This window comes from Mesoplodon bidens (assembly GCF_964165515.1).
Source record: "Mesoplodon bidens genome assembly, contig: HAP1_SCAFFOLD_846, whole genome shotgun sequence".
Lineage (NCBI taxonomy): Eukaryota > Metazoa > Chordata > Mammalia > Artiodactyla > Ziphiidae > Mesoplodon > Mesoplodon bidens.
Window position 1 is genome coordinate 1 of NW_027672457.1, and position 19,340 is coordinate 19,340.

At 43.1% G+C, this 19,340-nt stretch overlaps 1 protein-coding gene across 1 annotated transcript in view; it reads left to right on the forward strand.

Moving 5' to 3' along the window:
• Window positions 1-2,341: 2,341 nt before the first annotated feature.
• LOC308610184 (uncharacterized protein) overlaps window positions 2,342-19,340 on the forward strand; it is a gene marked incomplete at its 5' end in the record, with an annotated part of 111,713 nt that continues 94,714 nt past the window's right edge. Inside the window, 2 exons of the mRNA XM_081259424.1 lie at window positions 2,342-2,654; window positions 3,660-3,724. Coding sequence (XP_081115550.1) covers window positions 2,342-2,654; window positions 3,660-3,724 — 378 coding nt within the window. The remainder of the gene's footprint in view (window positions 2,655-3,659; window positions 3,725-19,340) is intronic.

Below are 19,340 nucleotides of genomic sequence, written 5' to 3' on the forward strand. Positions count from 1 at the left end.
AAAAAGGGGGAAATGTATGAAATGACAGTTTTTCGCCTTTTGGAGAGAGGGGTGAGTCGTGAGAGACATCAGCTCACTGCTGGACATCCTGTTCATTGGGATGACTCCGTACTTATTATTCCCTTTTTTAGAGCATTTCCTCATGACAACTTGTAATAGAAAGACTTCCAGAGAGTGTCCAGGGCAGGGGGCTGGGGAGCCCAGCATGTCTCTGGGCTGAAGGGATAGAGTGAGGTGTGGAGGTGGGCACAGCAGCTGAGGTTCACAGGCCACCCCAGTCTTCTGCTGAGACACGGTCAGTGCACGTGGGTGAGGTGAGAACTGGAGGCCTGGTGGCGTGCTCATGGGCGCACTGCCCTTCCAAGGCGCTTCCCAGCAAGGTACTCCATGTAGCTGATGTCCTTACGTGGTGAACTTGGAAAATGCGAGAAATGCGCCCTGGAGGTTTGCCAGGCTCAGGCTCAGAGGAGGTGTGGTTGCTGTCATTCCCACACAAGCAGCATTTCATCGGTGAGAATTCAGGCAGAGGCCACAGTCAGCAGCAGCAAGAACTGGAAAAGACCATTCGTGGCTCTAAGCAGCCACTTCCAAGAGCAGTTTTGGAGAAGCACACATTTTGTGCAGGATTCATTTAATGTGGCAGTTCAGCTGGGGAAATCAGGAATGGGTTAGGTGCTTATTCATTTGCATGAATCATCACTTCTTATTTCCGTTTTTAGAGGATTTCCTCAAGACGCTTGTAATAGAAATACTTCCTCTGTCCCTTTCGTAAGTATCTAAATCTTTTTAAAAGCTAAATCAGTCTCTTGCCAGCATTACAACCCAGGAATGTTTATGTTAAGGACCTGAGAGCTATCTTCTTTATCTCTCTGTCACCAGGGGAGTTTAGGCTAGGTGTTAGGCACTTTCTTCTGAGCTATAAGTACGTGCTTGTCGTAGACATAGGAGAAGTCTTCTTTCTCCTTTGGATAAAGGGTATTAACTAGCATGGACAACCACCGAGATGACCAGGTGAATTTAGGATGTACTCTGAAAGAATGTATGCCATTTTTATGGTGGTGTCAAGTCTATTCCCATGAGGCAAGTTCCCGTTTATCTTGAGAACCTGTATGCAACAGATTTTATCTGCTGAGCTATAAAAAAAAAAAGGTGAGGTTGATTTCATTTGCACAAACATTAGTGGTTCACCTGTGGGTGCACAGCACAGTCTGGTTTAATGGTTATTCAACAGTAAAACCGTTTTCTTTCTCTCTACATTTGTGGAGAGGATTTTCTCGGTTGGCGAGAGATTTTTTATTTTTATTTTGTGTGTTCGTTAATTAATTAATTAATTAGACTGTGCTGCACAGCATGCGGGATCTTAGTTCCCCAACCAGGAGTCAAACACGTGCCCCCTGCAGTGGAAACTAGGAGTCTTCACCACTGGACCACCAGGGAAGTCCCTGGAGATTTTATTTTTACCTTTTCCCCTAGCAGCTTTTAAGGAACAGTTGGCCAAGAACACAGTTATATTATTTCACCCCCAGTGATAAATAGTGATAAATCATTACCCTTCTGATTCCATTTTTGAAAAATGATATTTTTACCTAACATAAACAGTATCCTCTTTAAGAGGTAAGATCCCAGGTATCTGTTTTCTGTTTTCGGTTTGTGTGTACGTTCTGATTTTCGTACAGTTTTTAATGCGTTGGTTGTGTAATCTAAACAGCTACAGTTTCTATTTTCTTTTCCTTCCGTGGGCAATATTAGTTTGTGTCATGGCTGGGCATTTATTGTATTCTAGGATTTGAATGAAAGTTGTAGCGTTTCAGTTAAGCGAACATGATACCCTCCTTCCCCTCTCCTGGTGGTGGGGGAATCTCAGATGTAACCCGAAATGTCCCAGGGCCGGGAAAGGACCAGGGAGCCTGGAGACCATCACACAGCCCCCACTTGAGGCCACACCTTTCCTTGATCCCTAACAGGAGTGAAGACAAATGGGCAATGGAGTCCCTGGTCCAGGCGGCACACCCTCGCAGCACAGCAGCACTTGAGCGCCAGATGAGAAGGAGACATTTCATACGTTCACTATCTTGACGGCACGGAGACTTCTGGGAGGCTTCTGGAGTCCGGGTACTTGTCCCGTGCTCCTGGCGGGCTTTGGCAGGCGGACTTCGGGCGTTCGCCTGCGCAGGTGCGCCTCATGATTTGTGGGTGTTGGCGCACGCGCACCGTCGCCGCCCCGCCCTCGCTTCCTGTGCGTGCCTAGGTCGTCGCTGGCCGTCGTTCCCCCGTCTTGGCCTCTTGCGGGCGAGCATTTCGGGGGCCTGCGGGGCGGTACGCTGTCCGGGCCGGCCGGCAGCCCGCGGGAGCTGGCTGTGCGGGCGAGGGTTCGCGTGGGCCGGGCGGAGGCTGGAACTGTGACCTCCGAGCTCGAGCCGCGGAGCCCGCGTTTGGGCCGGAGTGGCCGGGCGGCCGGCAGCGGTGCAGTGCCCGACCATGTGCAGCGCGGGGCCAAGCGAGGTCCCGGGAGGGACGTGGGCCCAGAGCCGGCTCCTCTGGCCCAGTGGTCTCGGGAGGCGGAGCGGAGGGACCCCGAGAGAGGAGCGCGCCCGAGGAGCAGCCCCCGGACCGGAGCCTCGGGAGCCCGGGGCCGGTGAGCGAGTCCCGACGGGGTAGGTGTTGCGTCTGCAGGCCTGTAGTTGGTTGTGGAGCTTGCGGCCCTTGAAGAGCAGGGCTTGGGGTAGCCCGCCCCGGGCCCCGCGGTAGAGCCACCTGAAGGGTTTGACCGCTTCCCGGAGGTGGAGGGGCCGGGCTGGAGGACAGGGCTGGCTGCTCCGGATGGGGCTCCCCTGGGACTTGTGAGCTCCGGGTGTCGTGGGGGAGCAGGGTCCACAGGCTCGGCCGGGACGTGCCGCGTCCTCTCCTCCGTCCAACCCCGATCCTCCTACTCGTCCTCCCCCTCCTGTCGCCGTCTCGGCATCTCGCACGTGTGTCTCAAGGCGCGTCAGCACCTTGGTTGTCTACTGTAAGCGTCCGCCGCCCCCCTGGGTTGTGCCCTGTGGAGTCGCCCAGTGTAATCGGTGCAGGATGAGTCTGCAGGGCTTCTGTCCTGCTGCCTCGGGTGAGGAAGGAAGCGATGGGGCCTGAGAAGGGAGATGACTTGTCCTAGACCCTCACCGGGTGTGCACGTGGGGTCGCTCACAGGACTCCAAACTCCTAGGGCAGGTGTTCTGTCCACTTAAAGTCAGCTTTAATAAAAGATGTTTTCGAGCGTCGCACTTAAGTTTGTAAAGTTTGTACAAATCATTGCAAGACTGAAACGCACCTGAGTGTGTCCCTTTATTCTGGGTATCCTGTGGATGTTCTGATCTAAGTTGTTAACAGACTGAGAAGAGATAAACTATAAGCGTTTTTTAATTTCATATTTAATGACGGAGGTTTATTTTAATAGGATTCAGTGTACACTCGCTACGGAAAAATAAAGTATCCCCTCAGGTACCAGAGTCACGTGGGAGTTACAGACCTGAGGGTGGTTGCTCCCTCCTTATTCTCACAGGCCCTTCTGAAGGTGAAAGGACGAGTCTCCCACAGGTGTCTCTTGTGGAGCGCGGGGCGGGTGCTCGTGCACCCCGAGCCGCTTCAGTCGTAGCTTCACTGCCTGCGTTTTCCTTCTCCAGGTCCGCCTCCACTGTCACAGTCCTGCACGTTGTTCCAAGAGCAGCGGAAAATGAGTCAGCCTCTGGTGAGTTTTGCTGTTTACGTATTTACCTGCTGCTGTTCTTTTGTGATAACACCTTGGGAGGCGCATAGTTCAAAAGTTAAAATGGGAAAGTAGGAGTCGGTAAAAGATGTGGTTAGACAAAGTGTAGAGGAGCAGGTCAGCACCAAGTGTTTCTGGCAAGTTCTACGTGTAGATCCCAGGATCCTCTTAGAGCCACAGTACAAGCCTCGTGTTCTTGACATTTGTGGCAAAACACCATCCCTTGCTTGACTTACATGGTCCTGCCAAATCACTTTTGTTCTCGAGCGTTAAAAGGTTTCCCTGAGGATCCCGCTGTAGGCCGCGAGCCTTCCTGAGAGACAGCCCCTAACGTGTTGACATTGGTGCCTTCCTTGTGCTTCCTGTAAGCCGAGAGCGTGCTGTCCAGGGAGCACTCAGTGCATATAACTTGTCTGTTCAGTAGAACACCGTTGTCACATAGGTACATTGTTTTCAGTGCTCAGTCGAGGGATGCAATGAGGATCATCTGGAAGAACAGCCTTGTCACCCTTCCAGTAAATTGCGCTCTTTGTCTCTTACAATCTCAGAGGGTCGCGCTACACACCATGCAGTGAGGTCTCTGGCAAAGATTCTTGTTTCCCAGCTGAATTGTATCGTGCAGCCTGCGGTCTTGGTTCTGCCCCTCCACGGAACCTGATCCGGTTGAGGTGACCTGGCATCCAGCATACAAAGCAGTGGAGATTTGCCAGTCGTCACCTCAGACCACTGTCGCCTTGCCATCTGCAGAGTCTGCTCTGTGGGTTTCTGTGACAGATCTCTCCTTGCTGTCTTCCTGACTGACTCTGTCTTCCGCCCTCTGTGTGTGTTGTCGTTTCACCCTTGGTCCATGACTCTCCACCCCGTCTGATCTCACCCTCTGGTGCTTTTCACCTCCAGCTCTGTCAGTTCTCCCACCTGGACCAGACAGATGCCTCTGTCCAGCCACTTGCCAGCATCTCTATGGAGTTTGTCCAAAGGGCACCTCGGGTGACTAGATCCAGTAGATCCAGAAATGATTATTTACAGCTCCCCTGCCCCTTGCCTTGTCCTGTTGTCTCTGGCGGCTCATCGTTGCATCATCCAGCCTGTCACCTGCCCAGAAAAATGAGTTCATTCTAAAGTCCTTCTCCATCCTCTGTTACCACGTTGTGGTGTGAGGCTTGTTAATGTCGTCTTCTGGATGGTTTTTATTCGTTCTCCTTCATCCCATACTTGCTACCATTAAAACAGCTTATCTGTTCATTTCTGTAGTTACAGAAACTTCTTTTCTGTGCCGCTACCTCTTTCCTCCAGCAGCTCAAGTGTATTCTCCACGCTGAGTATTTCTCCTAAAATATTAATCACAGCGTTTTGTCTGCATGTGGGAAGCACTTTAGAGGTTCCCTGGGTGACTGGACAAACGAGGTTGCCGTTCCGCGGAGCCAATAACCATCTAGCCCAGCACTGGGGGGAGGTCCTAACTCGCCGATGATGCGTTTGGATGGATCTGTGGGGTAAAATCCTGATCGGAGAGGCTTAGGAGAGAGGAGTGGGAGAACTGGGTTTGTTCTGGTCCCAACTTTTTCAAGACATTTTGCTGTGACGGGGAAAATAGAAACTGGACAGTAGCTGGGGTAGGAGCTGAGGTCCGGGGAGGATGTTGTGTTGTGTTGTGTTGTGTTGTGTTGTGATGGGAGAAATAACAGTGGGAATGATCCAGTAGATGCGTGTGGGGGAGGGGAGAGCTGCTGCCCGTGGTCCTGGAGTGGGGAGGGGATGGCTGAGCAGGGTTGCAGGTGGGGAAGCCCTCCGATGGCTTCTGTGTTCTCAGGGAAGCAGCTCCTCAGCTGAGGGTGAGGGTGAGGTTGGGGGTTTGAGGGGAGAGCAGAGCTCTGGGGCCCAGCTCCATCGTGACCATCAGCAGACACAGTGCATCCAGCTGGGAAGACTGTACTTGCCTTCCCTGCCTGAAAAGCCATCTCCTTTCTTAAATGTGGGAGTAATTACTCTTTGGGGAGCCTGTGTAATTACACGGGTGCTGCTCAGCTCAAAGCGAATTGAGTGCCAGTTCTGGCCACGGACATTTTCTTCTCTGCTGATGGAAGGGTCCCCAGAGGAAGTGTCCTGCTTGCCTGGCTCTTGGCCTCGAGGACCCTTCACACCATCTAGTGTTGTGTCTTTTATCTTTGACATAAGCATCAAATGTCTTCAGTTTCTGCATGTGATCTTAAGAAGCAATTCTCTGCTTCCAGGAGCTTCTGTGCTCCTCGGGAAAGGCACTTCACAGACATAATTACAGGAGAGCTCGGGAATCCTGCCCGTCGATACATAGGGAACTCCAGAGTGCTGACAAAGCAGAGCCTGCTTTTATTTATTTATTTATTCATTCATTTTAATTTTTTATTTGTTTACTATTTAACTTATTCAGTTTCGGCTGCGTTGGGTCTCTGTTGTTGCGCGCGGGCTTTGTTCTCTAGTTGCGGCGAGCCGGGGCTACTCTTCGTGGCAGTGCGCGGGCTTCTCATTGCGGTGGCTTCTCTTATTGTGGAGCACAGCTTCTAGGCATGCGGGCCTCAGTAGTTGCGGGTCGTGGGCTCAGTAGTTGTGGCACGCAGGCTCTAGAGCGCAGGCTCAGTAGTTGTGGTGCACGGGCTTAGTTGCTCCGCAGCATGTGGCATCTTCCCAGACCAGTGTTCGAACCCGTGTGCCCACCATTGGCAGGCGGATTGTTAACCAGTGTGCGACCAGGGAAGTCCGAGAGCCTGGTTTTAAATGCATTGTCAGAGCACGTGGCTCAGTGACTCGGGGAAGGGGGACGGCCCTCAAGTGCCCAGGACTTGGGTAGCTGCAGAGGTTGGCGAGGCTCTCAGAGCAGCGTGAGGTGGACTGGATGAGGCTCCTGAGGTGCTGGTAAGGACCTCCTTCCTTAGGATGTGGGCCTCCCGTCAGGAAGAGTGGGACGTGAAGGCAGGCAGACCCTGAGTTTGACTGAAGAGCCTCCCCTCTGTGCTGGTTTTGGTTTCTTCCTGTAGAGAAACTGAAACCTTGTAATTGGGACAGTGAGTCATCTGATCAAAAGATGTCATGTGTAGAGACTGTGGACGGCATGAAACGCGGGGTGGGGTGCGGTGGGTCAAGTCAGGGGGACTCTGGGCTCCAGCACGATGCCCGACAGGAAGGGGCGAGGCCGCGGCGTGTTCCCGCTCATCCTAGGCCCCGATAAGCAGTATGGATGTTCCCTTGGGGTTTTTCTGAATCGTGAATGAGGTTGAGAGTATTGTCACGTGCTTAGAGCCGTTTCTTCTTTTTAATTGGTGGACAGTCTTTAGCGCAGCTTTAGGGTTATAGGAGAATCAGAATCGAGCAGACAGCGCTTTCCTATACCCGTCCCTCTGGGTTCCCTCCCTTGGTAACGTCTGTGGCCTGTGTGGCGCGTCATCTCAGTGATGGATCGGCATTGACACCTAATTCTCCCCTGGAGTCTGTAGTTTATATCAAGGCTCACTCTCTGTGTCCTACTGTTCAGGTTTGGACAGGTGTGATGACCTGCAGCCACCACTGCAGTGCCACCCAGAACCATTTCACTGCCTGAAACATCCCTGGGGGCCACCTTCCCTACCAGTGCCCTACCAGAACATCCTACCAGTGCCCCCAAGCCCCCGACAGCTGCTGGTCTTGTTACTGTCTGTGTATTTTTGCCCTTTCGAGAATGTCACGTAGTTGGAGTCCTTCATTCTGTGGTCTTTTCAGACTGGTGTCTTTCTGTTTTTGTATGAAGGGCCTGTTCATGTCCACTGCCCGTCTTACTGCCCCAATGCTTTCCTGTGGTTTTTTTTTTTTTTTTTTTTTTCTGTGCGCGCGCCTCTCACTGTTGTCTCCTCTCCTGCTTCGGAGCTCAGGCTCCGGACGTGCAGGCTCAGCAGCCATGGCTCAAGGGCCCAGCCGATCCGCGGCATGTGGGATCCTCCCGGTCCGGGGCACGAACCCGTGTCCCCTGCATCGTTTGGCACTGGAAGGCTTCCAGAAGCCTCCCCCTTCCATTGCAGCTGAGGAAGCAGCTCCTCAGCTGAAGGTGTGGGTGAGGTTGGGGGTTTGAGAATAGGCAGTTGGAAGAACTCCTCAGTCTGGAAGACACGATGTGGGAGGGAGTCTGAGTAGCTCATGTAACGTGTGTATAGATTATTCACTAAATCTTGAGTTAGCTCTTAAGATTGAGAAGAAGCAGCATTAGGGAATAATAAGCGAGCTGTCCTCCACATCCTAAGACCCGGTACCAACTGAGACTATAAATCTGCAGGTCCAGATTCATTCACAGATGGTAGGCTGCTGGGAAGCTGTTAGCCAGAGTTAGGGGGTTAGGGAGCAAATCCCCAACTTAGATTCTGTAGAGGGTAACAACCTGCCTCTCTCATGCAGGGGGAGATGGAATTCTCAGCTCCATGCCTCAGGACTCCGGTCCGTTATCATGGCTGTTGTAATCTGTTTCTGAAGTGGTCTTTTCTACAACATTGAAAAAAGTGACTGCATTATCCTGAACATTTTTATCAAGTAACAAATCAGCTGATATAAATGCATAAAGTTGGCTGAAAGCAGGCCAGGATTTCAAAGCCCCTTCGGCATGTCTAGGTTGGGCACACGTCATGGAGCCTAAGAGTTTATTTAGATGGGGAATCTTAAAAAGCTGCGACTAAAAGTGACCATGAAATCATCAAACTTTTAAGTTTGAAAAAGGCTCATTCTTTTTCATATGTAAAAAAACATTAAGTGAGTCATTACAAGAGCTTTTTAAAAAGCCTCCTGTCAAGAGAGTGACAGATACAGAACTTTAAACCCATGCCTCTGGGGCCAGTGCTCTTTCTGTCATAAAATGTTTCTCCCTAACATTTGATGAATCAAAACATACACACACACACACACACATACACACACACACACACACAATGTTAAGACCCAGTGTTCACTCTTCAACTTGCTTTCAACCATATGGAAACTTTATGGATTGAGTCTTTCAGATATTATTTCAGAGCAGATAAGCCAAACGCTATTTCTCTCACCTGGCTCCAAGCACTGTTTAGTCTTCTCCAACTGGGTGTAATTATTCACTAGGGATCTCACCTATTGTTCAACACTCAAACTTGTGATGGCCATGCTGTGGACTCCATTGTCTTGAGAGGAAAGTTTACACACCAAAACATTTGGGTGGGTGAAAGGAACACAGGAGAGGAGACTAGAGGAAAGGTATCGGTAAATATGTAGTGAGTTGTTGCTCTTCTACCTTGATTATGCCTGAATGGCTATTTTTATTAACATGAGCTTGTGCTACGTGCTTGATGCATGACACACGCAGACTCCCTTAACTTAGAACATAATTGTGGCACATGTATCTCCAGCTACAAATATAGATACCAAAGAGCCTAAGGAGCTCTGAGAGTCACATACCTTCATTTATTTTTTTTGACTTTTTCTTTTTTTGTGAGAATTGAATAGAAATAAAAGCTAAAAAGTATCCCTTATTCACCTAGCAATTTCTTCTCATCTTCCTTTTCTCAGGTAACATCTCTAGGAATCCTCCCATACCCAGGAAAAGATAGTTTCTCCTGCTCTTTACAATCAAAACCCCCTGGGCAACCCTTTCTCATACCTTTTATAGTAGGGTGTTGAATTGTGGATTTACTTGTCTGAATCTTCTTGAACCTGTGAGAAATTGAGTGCAGGGGCTGAATCTTCCAACAGTGTATCTTCCAGTGCCAAGCACGAAAGAGTCAACTAACATGTAGCTTTAAAAAAAAAGTACCTTGTACATATTGTAAGTGTTCAATACATTTGTACATCAAATACGTGAAATAATCAAGGCTGAGAAATATGATAGGAAAAAATTAATATTAAGGAGGATTTATAAATGAGTAGAAAGGGGATTTTAGGGAAGAAATCATGATTTAAGATTATTGGTTTTTTTGAACCTGGTATATGTTGCGGATTGCTATAGAAGAAAAGGCAGTTCAGTACTTTGAAAATGTGTGAAGTCTATATTCATTAGTTCATCAGCTAAAATAAGGTGGTATGCCCATAGCTGCTCATCTTTCAAAAATTTTCATAAATGTCAACTTGTTGAAAATATTTTTGAAACTAATTTTTCTTTACCTTTTAAATTCTCTTGGAATTAAACATGGTGATTTACCACTAAGACCTTCAAGATGTATTAATTTATTTAGGCCACCATAATAAATTTGAGAGAGTCTTTGTACAGAGATGCATTTTAAAAAACACAGTTAATCACCCAAAAGTAATTTATAAAGGAATTCAAATTTTAACCATTACTCATTAAAAAAGGTGAAAAAAGGAATTAAATTCATAAAAAGTTGAACATTCCTAAATCTTCATCCCCCTACTCAATTTTCTTGTAGTTCACAGTGCTGCAGAATTCCTAATGCAGAAATCCTCAATTATATCCAGCACTTTTTGGCTTTTCCCTTTTCTTTACAAACCCTCCATTATTTTCTTTTTCTTTTTTTTAAATATCTGTTTTGGAGTATAATTGCTTTACAATGGTGTGTTAGTTTCTGCTGTATAACAGAGTGAATCAGCTATATGTATACATATATCCCCATATCCCCTCCCTCTTGCGTCTCCCTCCCTCCCTCCCTCCCTATCCCACCCCTCCAGGCGGTCACCAAGCACCGAGCTGATCTCCCTGTGCTATGCGGCCGCTTCCCACTAGCTCTCTATTATTCTGTATTTGGTAGTGTATCTATGTCCATGCTACTCTCTCACAGCGTCCCAGCCTAACCTTCCCCCTTCCTTGTGTCCTCAAGTCCATTCTCTATGTCTTTGTGTTTATTCCTGTCCTGCTCCTAGGTTCATCAGAACCTTTCTTTTTTTTTTTAGATTCCATATATATGTGTTAGCATACAGTATTTGTTTTTCTCTTTCTGACTTCCTTCACTCTGTATGACAGACTCTAGGTCCATCCACCTCACTACAAATAACTTAAATTCGTTTCTTTCTATGGCTGAGTAATATTCCATTGTATATATGTGCCACATCTTCTTTATCCATTCATCTGTTGATGGACACTTAGGTTGCTTCCATGTCGTGGCTATTGTAAATACAGCTGCAATGAACATTGTGGTCCATGACTCTTTTTGAATTATGGCTTTCTCAGTGTATATGCCCAGTAGTGAGATTGCTGGGTCGTATGGTAGTTCTCTTTTTTAGTTTTTTAAGGAACCTCCATACTGTTCTCCATAGTGGCTATACCAATTTACAGTCCCACCAACAGTGTAGGAGGGTTCCCTTTTCTCCACACCCTCTCCAGCATTTATTGTCTGTAGATTTTTTGATGATGGCCATTCTGACCGGTGTGAGGTGATACCTCATTGTAGCTTTGATTTGCATTTCTCTAATGATTAGTGATGCTGAGCATCGTTTCATGTGTTTGTTGGCAATCTGTATGTCTTCTTTGGAGAAATGTCTATTTAGGCCTTACGCCCATTTTTGGATTAGTTTGTTTGTTTTTTTGATATTGAGCTGTGTGAGCTGCTTGCAAATTTTAGAGATTAATCCTTTGTCAGTTGCTTCATTTGCACATATTTTCTCCCATTCTGAGGGTTGTTTTTTCGTCTTGTTTATGGTTTCCATTGCTGTGCAAAAGCCCCATAGCAGTATTGTGAGTGTCACTGAAGCAGACTTGGGTCCACTTATCCACGTGCAATAAACCCAATGTACTGACACTGGGTTGTGGTGAAATAAAGTGCCGTGTTTTATTGTAAGGCACCATACAAAGAGTCTGGACAGCTAGTACTCAAAAAGCCTCATTTTCCTGATGGGTTTCAGCAAAGTGTTTTTAAAGGCAAGGTGAGGGAGGGGAGTCCCAGGGTATGTGATCAGCTTGTGCACAGTTCTCTGTTTGGTTGATGGTGAGGTTTCAGGACAGTGTCACAGGGGTTAACGTCATCAATTCTTTGGCTCCAGTAGGCCTGGGGCCTATGTGCTCATGGTCATTAAGTAGTTAACCTTCCATTTGGTGGGAGTTTTAGCATCTGTAAAGCAGGAAATGTGCATCAAATACTGTTATCTATGTACTTCAGAGAGGAGCTAAAGTAGAGGATATGGGGGAGGGGTCTATCCTAGGAAGGCCCCATAGGGTCCTCCTCTGTTATATGAGCCCTGATGTTCTTTCCAAAATCCTCTTAAAGTTGAAGACAGACAGATTGGGTTTCCATTTTTTTGCTACCAAAAGCATCCTAACTTATACACTTGGCATAAAAATACTCTACTAATTTGGTACCTGCTCAGAGGTCTTGCTCAGGGCTGTACACAACTCCAGCTTGTGTCATTCACATTGACATTATTATGAATGGTACCCACTGGAGTTGTGCAGTCCCCAACTTTCATAGTTGTAAAAGGCTGTGCTGCTTTGTATCTGCTCATCTTTCCAGCTCCCCTTCAGTTGTCTTACATATGTGAGCTACAGTTGAGTCAGTTCCAACTACTTTTGCTCTCCAGAGGAACCATGGTATTACTTGGGGTTTTTGTGATCACTTTGTTCCCAATGCCAAATACAGATTCTTCACAGTTTGTTCATCTGACAGAGTCGTGTTTATTCTTTGATGGTCTTCTCAGATATCACCTTTACTCTCAAACTTTTCTGGTCACATCATTTTCCTGCCATAGACCCTAGGCACTCATAGTAAATGACTTTATCAAATGTAAACATAGCACTTTGTGTACATTTCTATCAATGCATCTCATGATGTTTTTTTATGTTAGTCTTCTGTACTGACCTATGTGCTTTTTGAGCAAACAGATTTTTCTAATTGTGGCCTAGTAGAGGAAACCCTAGCACACAGCAGATGCTTAAAGGACTCTCTCTTTGTGGACTGTTTAATGTATTCATTAACACTCATAATTCACTGAATGAACCAAATCATTTAATATTTACAGTTTTCCACAGCAAGATCTTTTTCGACCCACCGCCTAGAGTAATGAAAATAAAAACAAAAATAAATAAATGGGACCTAATGAAACTTAGAAGCTTTTGCACAGCAAAGGAAACCATAAACAAACTGAAAAGACAACCCTCAGAATGGGAGAAAATATTTTCAAACAAAGCAACTGACAAGGGATTAATCTCCAAAATACACAAACAGCTCATTCAGCTCAATATCAAAAAGACAAACAACCCAATCAAAAAATGGGTGGAAGACCTAAATAGACATTTCTCCAAAGAAGACATACAGGTGGCCAAGAAACACATGAAAAGATGCTCAACATCACTAATCATTAGAGAAATGCAAATCAAAATGACAGTGAAGTATCACCTCATACCAGTCAGAATGGCCATCATCAAAAAATCTACAGACAATAAATGCTGGAGAGGGTGTGGAGAAAAGGGTACCCTCCAACACTGTTGGTGGAACTGTAAATTGGTACAGCCACTATGGAGAACAGTATGGAGATTCCTTAAAAAACTAAAGATAGAGCTACCATATGACCTAGCAATCCCACTCCTAGGCATATATCCAAAGAAAACCATAATTCGAAAGGATGAATGCACCCCAATGTTCACTGCAGCACTATTTATAATAGCCAGCACGTGGAAGGAACCTAAATGTCCATCAACAGAAGAATGGATAAAGAAGATGTGGTACATATATACAATGGAATATTCCTCAGCCATAAAAAGGAATGAAATAGTGCCATTTGCAGAGATGTGGTTGGAGCTAGAGATTGTCATACAGAGTGAAGTAAGTCAGACAGAGAAAGACAAATATTGTACAGTACCATTTATGTGTGGAATCTAGAAAAATGGTAGAGATGAACTTACTTGCAAAGCAGAAATAGAGTCACAGATGTAGAGAACAACCTTACGGTTACCAAGCGGGAAAGGGGTGGGTGGGATGAATTGGGAGATTGGGACTGACATATATAACTACTATGTATAAAATAGGTAACTAATGAGAACCTACTGTATATCACAGGGAACTCTACTCAGTGCTCTGTGGTGACCTAAATGGGAAGGAAATCTAAAAAAGAGCAGATATATGTATATGTATGACTGATTCACTTTGCTGTACAGCAAGAAACTAACACAACATTGTAAAAGAACTATACTCCAATAAAAATCAAATAAAAATTTTAGAGTTTTCAGTCTCCCATTATCACATATATCCAGATGCAGCAATATTTACTTCTTCTATCAGTTGCCAATGTCAACTAAAAAAACCCAAACAATAGCAGCGTAGTAAGGAGAAACTTTACTCAAAAGGGTAAGTGCAAGGAGGGGCCTATTGCAATTGGGGGAGGAGAACTATCGTATTAGGGAGAATGCTGTGACCCTAAGATCTGCAAGCCTCTCAGTGGTTAATCAAAAGGGGTTTTTCTTCTCTTGAGAGGAAGTAACAAGGGTATTAAGGGTAGGGTGTGGGCAAATGGGATAAAAGAGTAGCTTGAGTGGATGGTAGATCAGAGAATATTTTACCCTGAGGTCAGCCTGTTCTTAGGAGAGATTATCTGTTGACTCAGTCTGACAGTGAGTCCGAGTTCTGGAGCCTGGAGGAAGGAGTGAAACTTTACAGTTTGATTAATAAGCAGTTTGTTCCAATTGATTAGTAGGAATAAACACTTCAGATGATAATTTATGAGACAAAAAAACTGGCAATTTGGAATATCTTTGTCTGGCATTGCCATAGGTAAACAAGAGGAGGCATCTGTGGTGGTTCTTAGGAATAAGCTGTTTTCCACAACACAAAGGGCAGAGGGATATCTTAACTTTTGCTGTTTTCCAGGATTCGAGGGCTCAGGTAAAATTCCACATTGTCACTAATAATAGTTTTCAGTATCGAAGGACACAATTAGACTATATAAAACTTTATTTTCTTTTCCAGTGGTCATCACACAGCCAAGCAAATGTATCCACTTGTTAAATTTAATTACCTTTTATCTTAGAGAGTTCCCCCAAATTAAATAGGTCGGAAATTTTTATAAAGAATCAAATATTGCTTTCCTGTCTGAAAAGTGTGGACTGAGTATCAGAGACTTATCAGACTCCTTTCAAGCTAAAGTCACCTTCATTCACTTGATAAGACTGTAGAGGGCACAGTTGGACTGAAACAAAGCTTGAGTGAAAGAGTGTGAGAACTTCATTACACCCAGCTAATATCCAAATGTCTGCTGTCAGTGATTCATATCTGCCTTTCAGAGCAAAGGTCTTTTAAAAAATCTTTTTGAAAGAGGGTTTTCTTATTTGTCACTTTACTTTCTTTTTAATTAATCCTGACAACATTTCATGTGAGAAAGTGTGTTTGAAGAGATAGAATTATAAATGAGTCCAGCATTATTGTTATAGTCCCTGTATTAAAATGTTACTATAAGCTAAGGCAAGGAAGTCAAAGATAGTAGATTAAGAGAAAACTGCTGGGGAAATGAGCAAGCATTATTAAAAACAAGTGACAGGTTTGTATTACTCTCTTGGAAGGAGCATATAGTAGTGGAAAGACTAAGGAATTAGTTGGGCTATCTGTAAGCTATTTGAAGCACAGCTTTTCCAAAGCTAAGTAAAGTTTTGTCTAATCATCAGCTAATTTGTGGTTTCAAAATCCTGTAGTGTTCTTGATGCAGTTACCACCAAAATGAAGCATGCCCTTCTTCCTAATGGTCTACTCCTCCCCTTCCTTGTACTATATGTGCAAAACAAATGACATATACGAACTCTTTATGTTCTCTTTTCACCCTGCTTTCATTCCACATTGCACCAAGATTTCATTTTCCACATCAGTAATGGCTTTATAATTTCCAAATTCAAAGGTTTTTCTTCTGTCTCATTTACCTCAAAATCTCAATTGCCTTTGATTTTTTGCTCCTCACAGATGACTCTTATCTTTTTGCTGGAATTGTGTTGACTATGTACTACCTGTTACTCTTTTCACATATTTAGCAAATCAGTTTGTTAGTTTGAGTGCTTCTTTTTGATTTTTCCCATTCCATTATTTTGGGAATTCACCATACTTCTGTATTTTGTGTGCTGGTTCTCCTCTATCAGACTATTGATTGAATTTTATGTTTCCAGCTAAAACCTGCCATTGGATTGGCTATTACCTCAGTGGGAAATGGCTATGGTATCCATGTAATGTACTCTCACTAAAGCCCCAACTTTGTATTGCTAATTGCCTTCTAAGTATTCATAAATGGATGTCTTGCTGTTCCTTGAAAGATAGCTATTCAAAATCATTTTTCTCTCCAAACCTAGTCCCTCTTTCTGATTTTCTCATTCTTCTATCTCTGCCATAGCCTTTAGATAGAAAAAAATTTGACTGTTTTTTCAACTAACACTCTGTAGGCTCCTTGCTATCCTCCTAGGCCAGGTCTTTGGGCCAAGGTAACTAGTGTCTGGATCCATTAGAAAGTCCAAGGGGGCAGAATTTTCTTTATGCTTTGTTCATTAATGTAGCCTAATCACAAAGGATGATAACTAGCTCAGTTAATATTCATTAATAAATGAATGAGCCCAAATACCCAAAGTTAGGTTCTCCTATTATTTATTTTACATTAATTACCAGATGAATATTTTTAATACCACTTTTGTATTGCTGCTTTTCTGATCAGAAACTTCATTGAGTCTATTTTGTCTCTTTTTTTCTGACTTTTAAGATTGTCCATTTTTCTATTCTAAGGAGGTCCTAAGAAAGTGAATTAATGTTGTGGGTAAGAGTGAACGTACTGGAGTTAAACAGCCTGAGTTTGATTATTGTTCTTTCATTTACTAACTGGGACAGGTATTTAATTTTTCTGTGCCTCGGTTTCTACGTCTTTAAAATTGAGATAATGATCAGTGGATTGATGTTAGGATGAAATAAGTTAGTGTGTCTTAAGCACTCAAACAGTGCCTGGTATTTAATGAATGCTCAATATGCATTATTATTATTATTATTATTATAAACCTCTACATTTGAAAAGCGTCTGTACAGTCAGTGACATCCAGCTGTTTAACAGAACATATCCCATCTTTCAAACAAAATTTTACATGTAATCCCAATAACTTTATGAAATACAAAATAAGTGTGGCTTTGATTATTTGTACCCTCCGCTCTTTCATAAACTCATAAATGTCCTTGACAAAATCCCCAAACTCCAAGAACTACAATTTAAAAACCCCTGGTCTCAGTAACTTTTTTTCTTTTTTTTTAATATTTATTTTTTTGGCTGCACTGGGTCTTAGTTGTGGCATGCAGACTTCTTAGTTGTGGCATGCGGAATCTTAGTTGCAGAATGTGGACTCTTAGTTGCAGCATGCATGCGGGATCTAGTTCCCTGACCAGGGATCAAACCCGGGCCCCCTGCATTGGGAGCACAGGGTCTTACCCAGTGGACCACCAGAGAAGTCCCTGGTCTCAGTAACTTTTGATGTAAGTATTTACTGATTGACTAAGTCATGTTGAAAACCATTAGATTGTAGAAAGAGCAGGCATTTTAATAATACATCTATTATATTGCCTGTCTCAAGTGAGGGTATTGTAAGACAAGGAAGTTACATTTGAAAATATTATGTAACACAGACAATTTATATCTATTTTAGTAAATTTAGATCAAAGGAATAAACTTTTTTTTTATAATAAATGAGGGGTAAGTTTGAATTACAAATCATACTTAAGGAATCAAAGTGTTGTGTTATTATAATTGTCATATATAGAATAAATTATTTGCCCTTTGAGCATTTGGAGATGACTTAAAACATTATTTGTTTCTGAACTAAACCTAAAAGATGTAAAAAGCATTTTCTAAATGATAATATTGATATTAACAATACTTATCCTTTTACTTTCAACTCTGTAAGCTTAGTAAAACTTCAGTCTTTATTGATATCCCCATATCTAAAAGATATTTATCTCTACTGCTTAACTGGAAATTTTTGAGAAAAAATTAATTGATGTTATTAAAAGAAAGGTGTCATCTAAAATTATACTGTCTTATTTTTAGAAAGAATTTGCTGAGTGATCCAATGAACATCTGACTAAGAGTCATGTACTCTTAAAGGGGTTGAGAACAGGTTCATGAGATATTTGAGTCCCTTCATTTTACAAATGAGAAAAATATGAGCCTGCTTAGCTAAGGAATTTACCAAAGATAGATGATTGCATATTAAATATTAAGAAGTATTAAAATCTCTGTTCTCAATCCAGTACTCTTTCCACCATTTGGAAAATTAATCATACAGTCTCAAACATCAAAATATTTTTTCCTGTATCCAAAAGAGAACAGAATGTCATGTTTTAGAATCCAGATGTCATATCAACTTAAAAAGCAACATAAAAAACAATTGTAAAGTAAAACTTTGGATTAAGCAGATGATGACTGCTTGATTGGTAGTGGCTTATACTGGAATATAAAGTAAATCAGTAAGCAGAAATACTGCAGTCATCTGTTTTTCTGAATGTCAATCAACAGAGCTGTTCTAAGAAGGATTGAGAAATAGCAAAAGGCTGGTCTTTCTCCAATCTGTGGTTGTCTTTATTGAACTCATTTTCTTTTTTCCTTGCCCTTTTTGGTGCCTCTTATCTCTGTTCTCTCCTTCTCCTACCAAAACTTCTAGGAAACTTGTATCAAACTTGTACTGAAATGTAAATGGCTTACAAGCCTTAAGGTGCTGCCTCTCCCAGGGAAGTGTGAGGAGTGAGATTGAAGAGGGGCAAAGAAAGGTAAAGTTATAGAATGTATATCTAAATATGAAATTTTAAGCATCAATGAGGAAGAGAATAGCAGTTTTAAATTGTAGGAGGACACACTTCCCAGTGATTTTAAAACCATTGTTAATCTCCCCAAAGAAATAAAAACCAAACAGACAAACAAATATGCAACAAATATAACAGCCAAACACAAAAACAAAAATAAAAAACCCCAAATTAATGGGACTTGACTATGTTGAAACTGAGATTAATATGTGGAGTATTGATTTCTCTAATAAGTTGAGTCCCTCAGTCCATGAACATGGTATATCCCTTTATCTAGGTATTCTTTAATTTTTCTCAGTACTGCTTCATAATTTTGCATATAGAAGTCTTCGTATCTCTCATTAGATTTATTTTTATGTGTTTCACTTTTTAGATATTACCATCAAGAGCATCGTTTTCTGAATATCCTATTTGCTGTTGGTCTGTACAAATACAATTGATTTTTTAAACTATTGACCTTGGATTCAGCAACCTTGTTAAATTATCTTATTCAAATGGCTTACCTGTAGAATTTGTTTCAAATACCATAAGGATTAAAAGATCAATTCTCTAAAACAATGTAATAAATCTAAGATTTCATACAAACGGTAATGTTTTTAAAAATTCATACAGCAAAACTTGACAGGAAAAGAAGAATAAATATGTAAATCCACAATCATCGTGGGAGATTTTAACACAACTCCCTCAGTAGTAGGTAGAACAACCAGCCAAAAGTCCATGGAAGATTTTTAACACAAATATCAAACTTGATCAATTTGAAATATATAAAACGCTCTATGCAACAATGATGGAAATCACACTTTTCACAAGTATATATAGACTATATTACAAAATTACTTATATGGTTGTACATAAAGCAAGTCTCAACATATTTCAAAGACTGAAATACAATA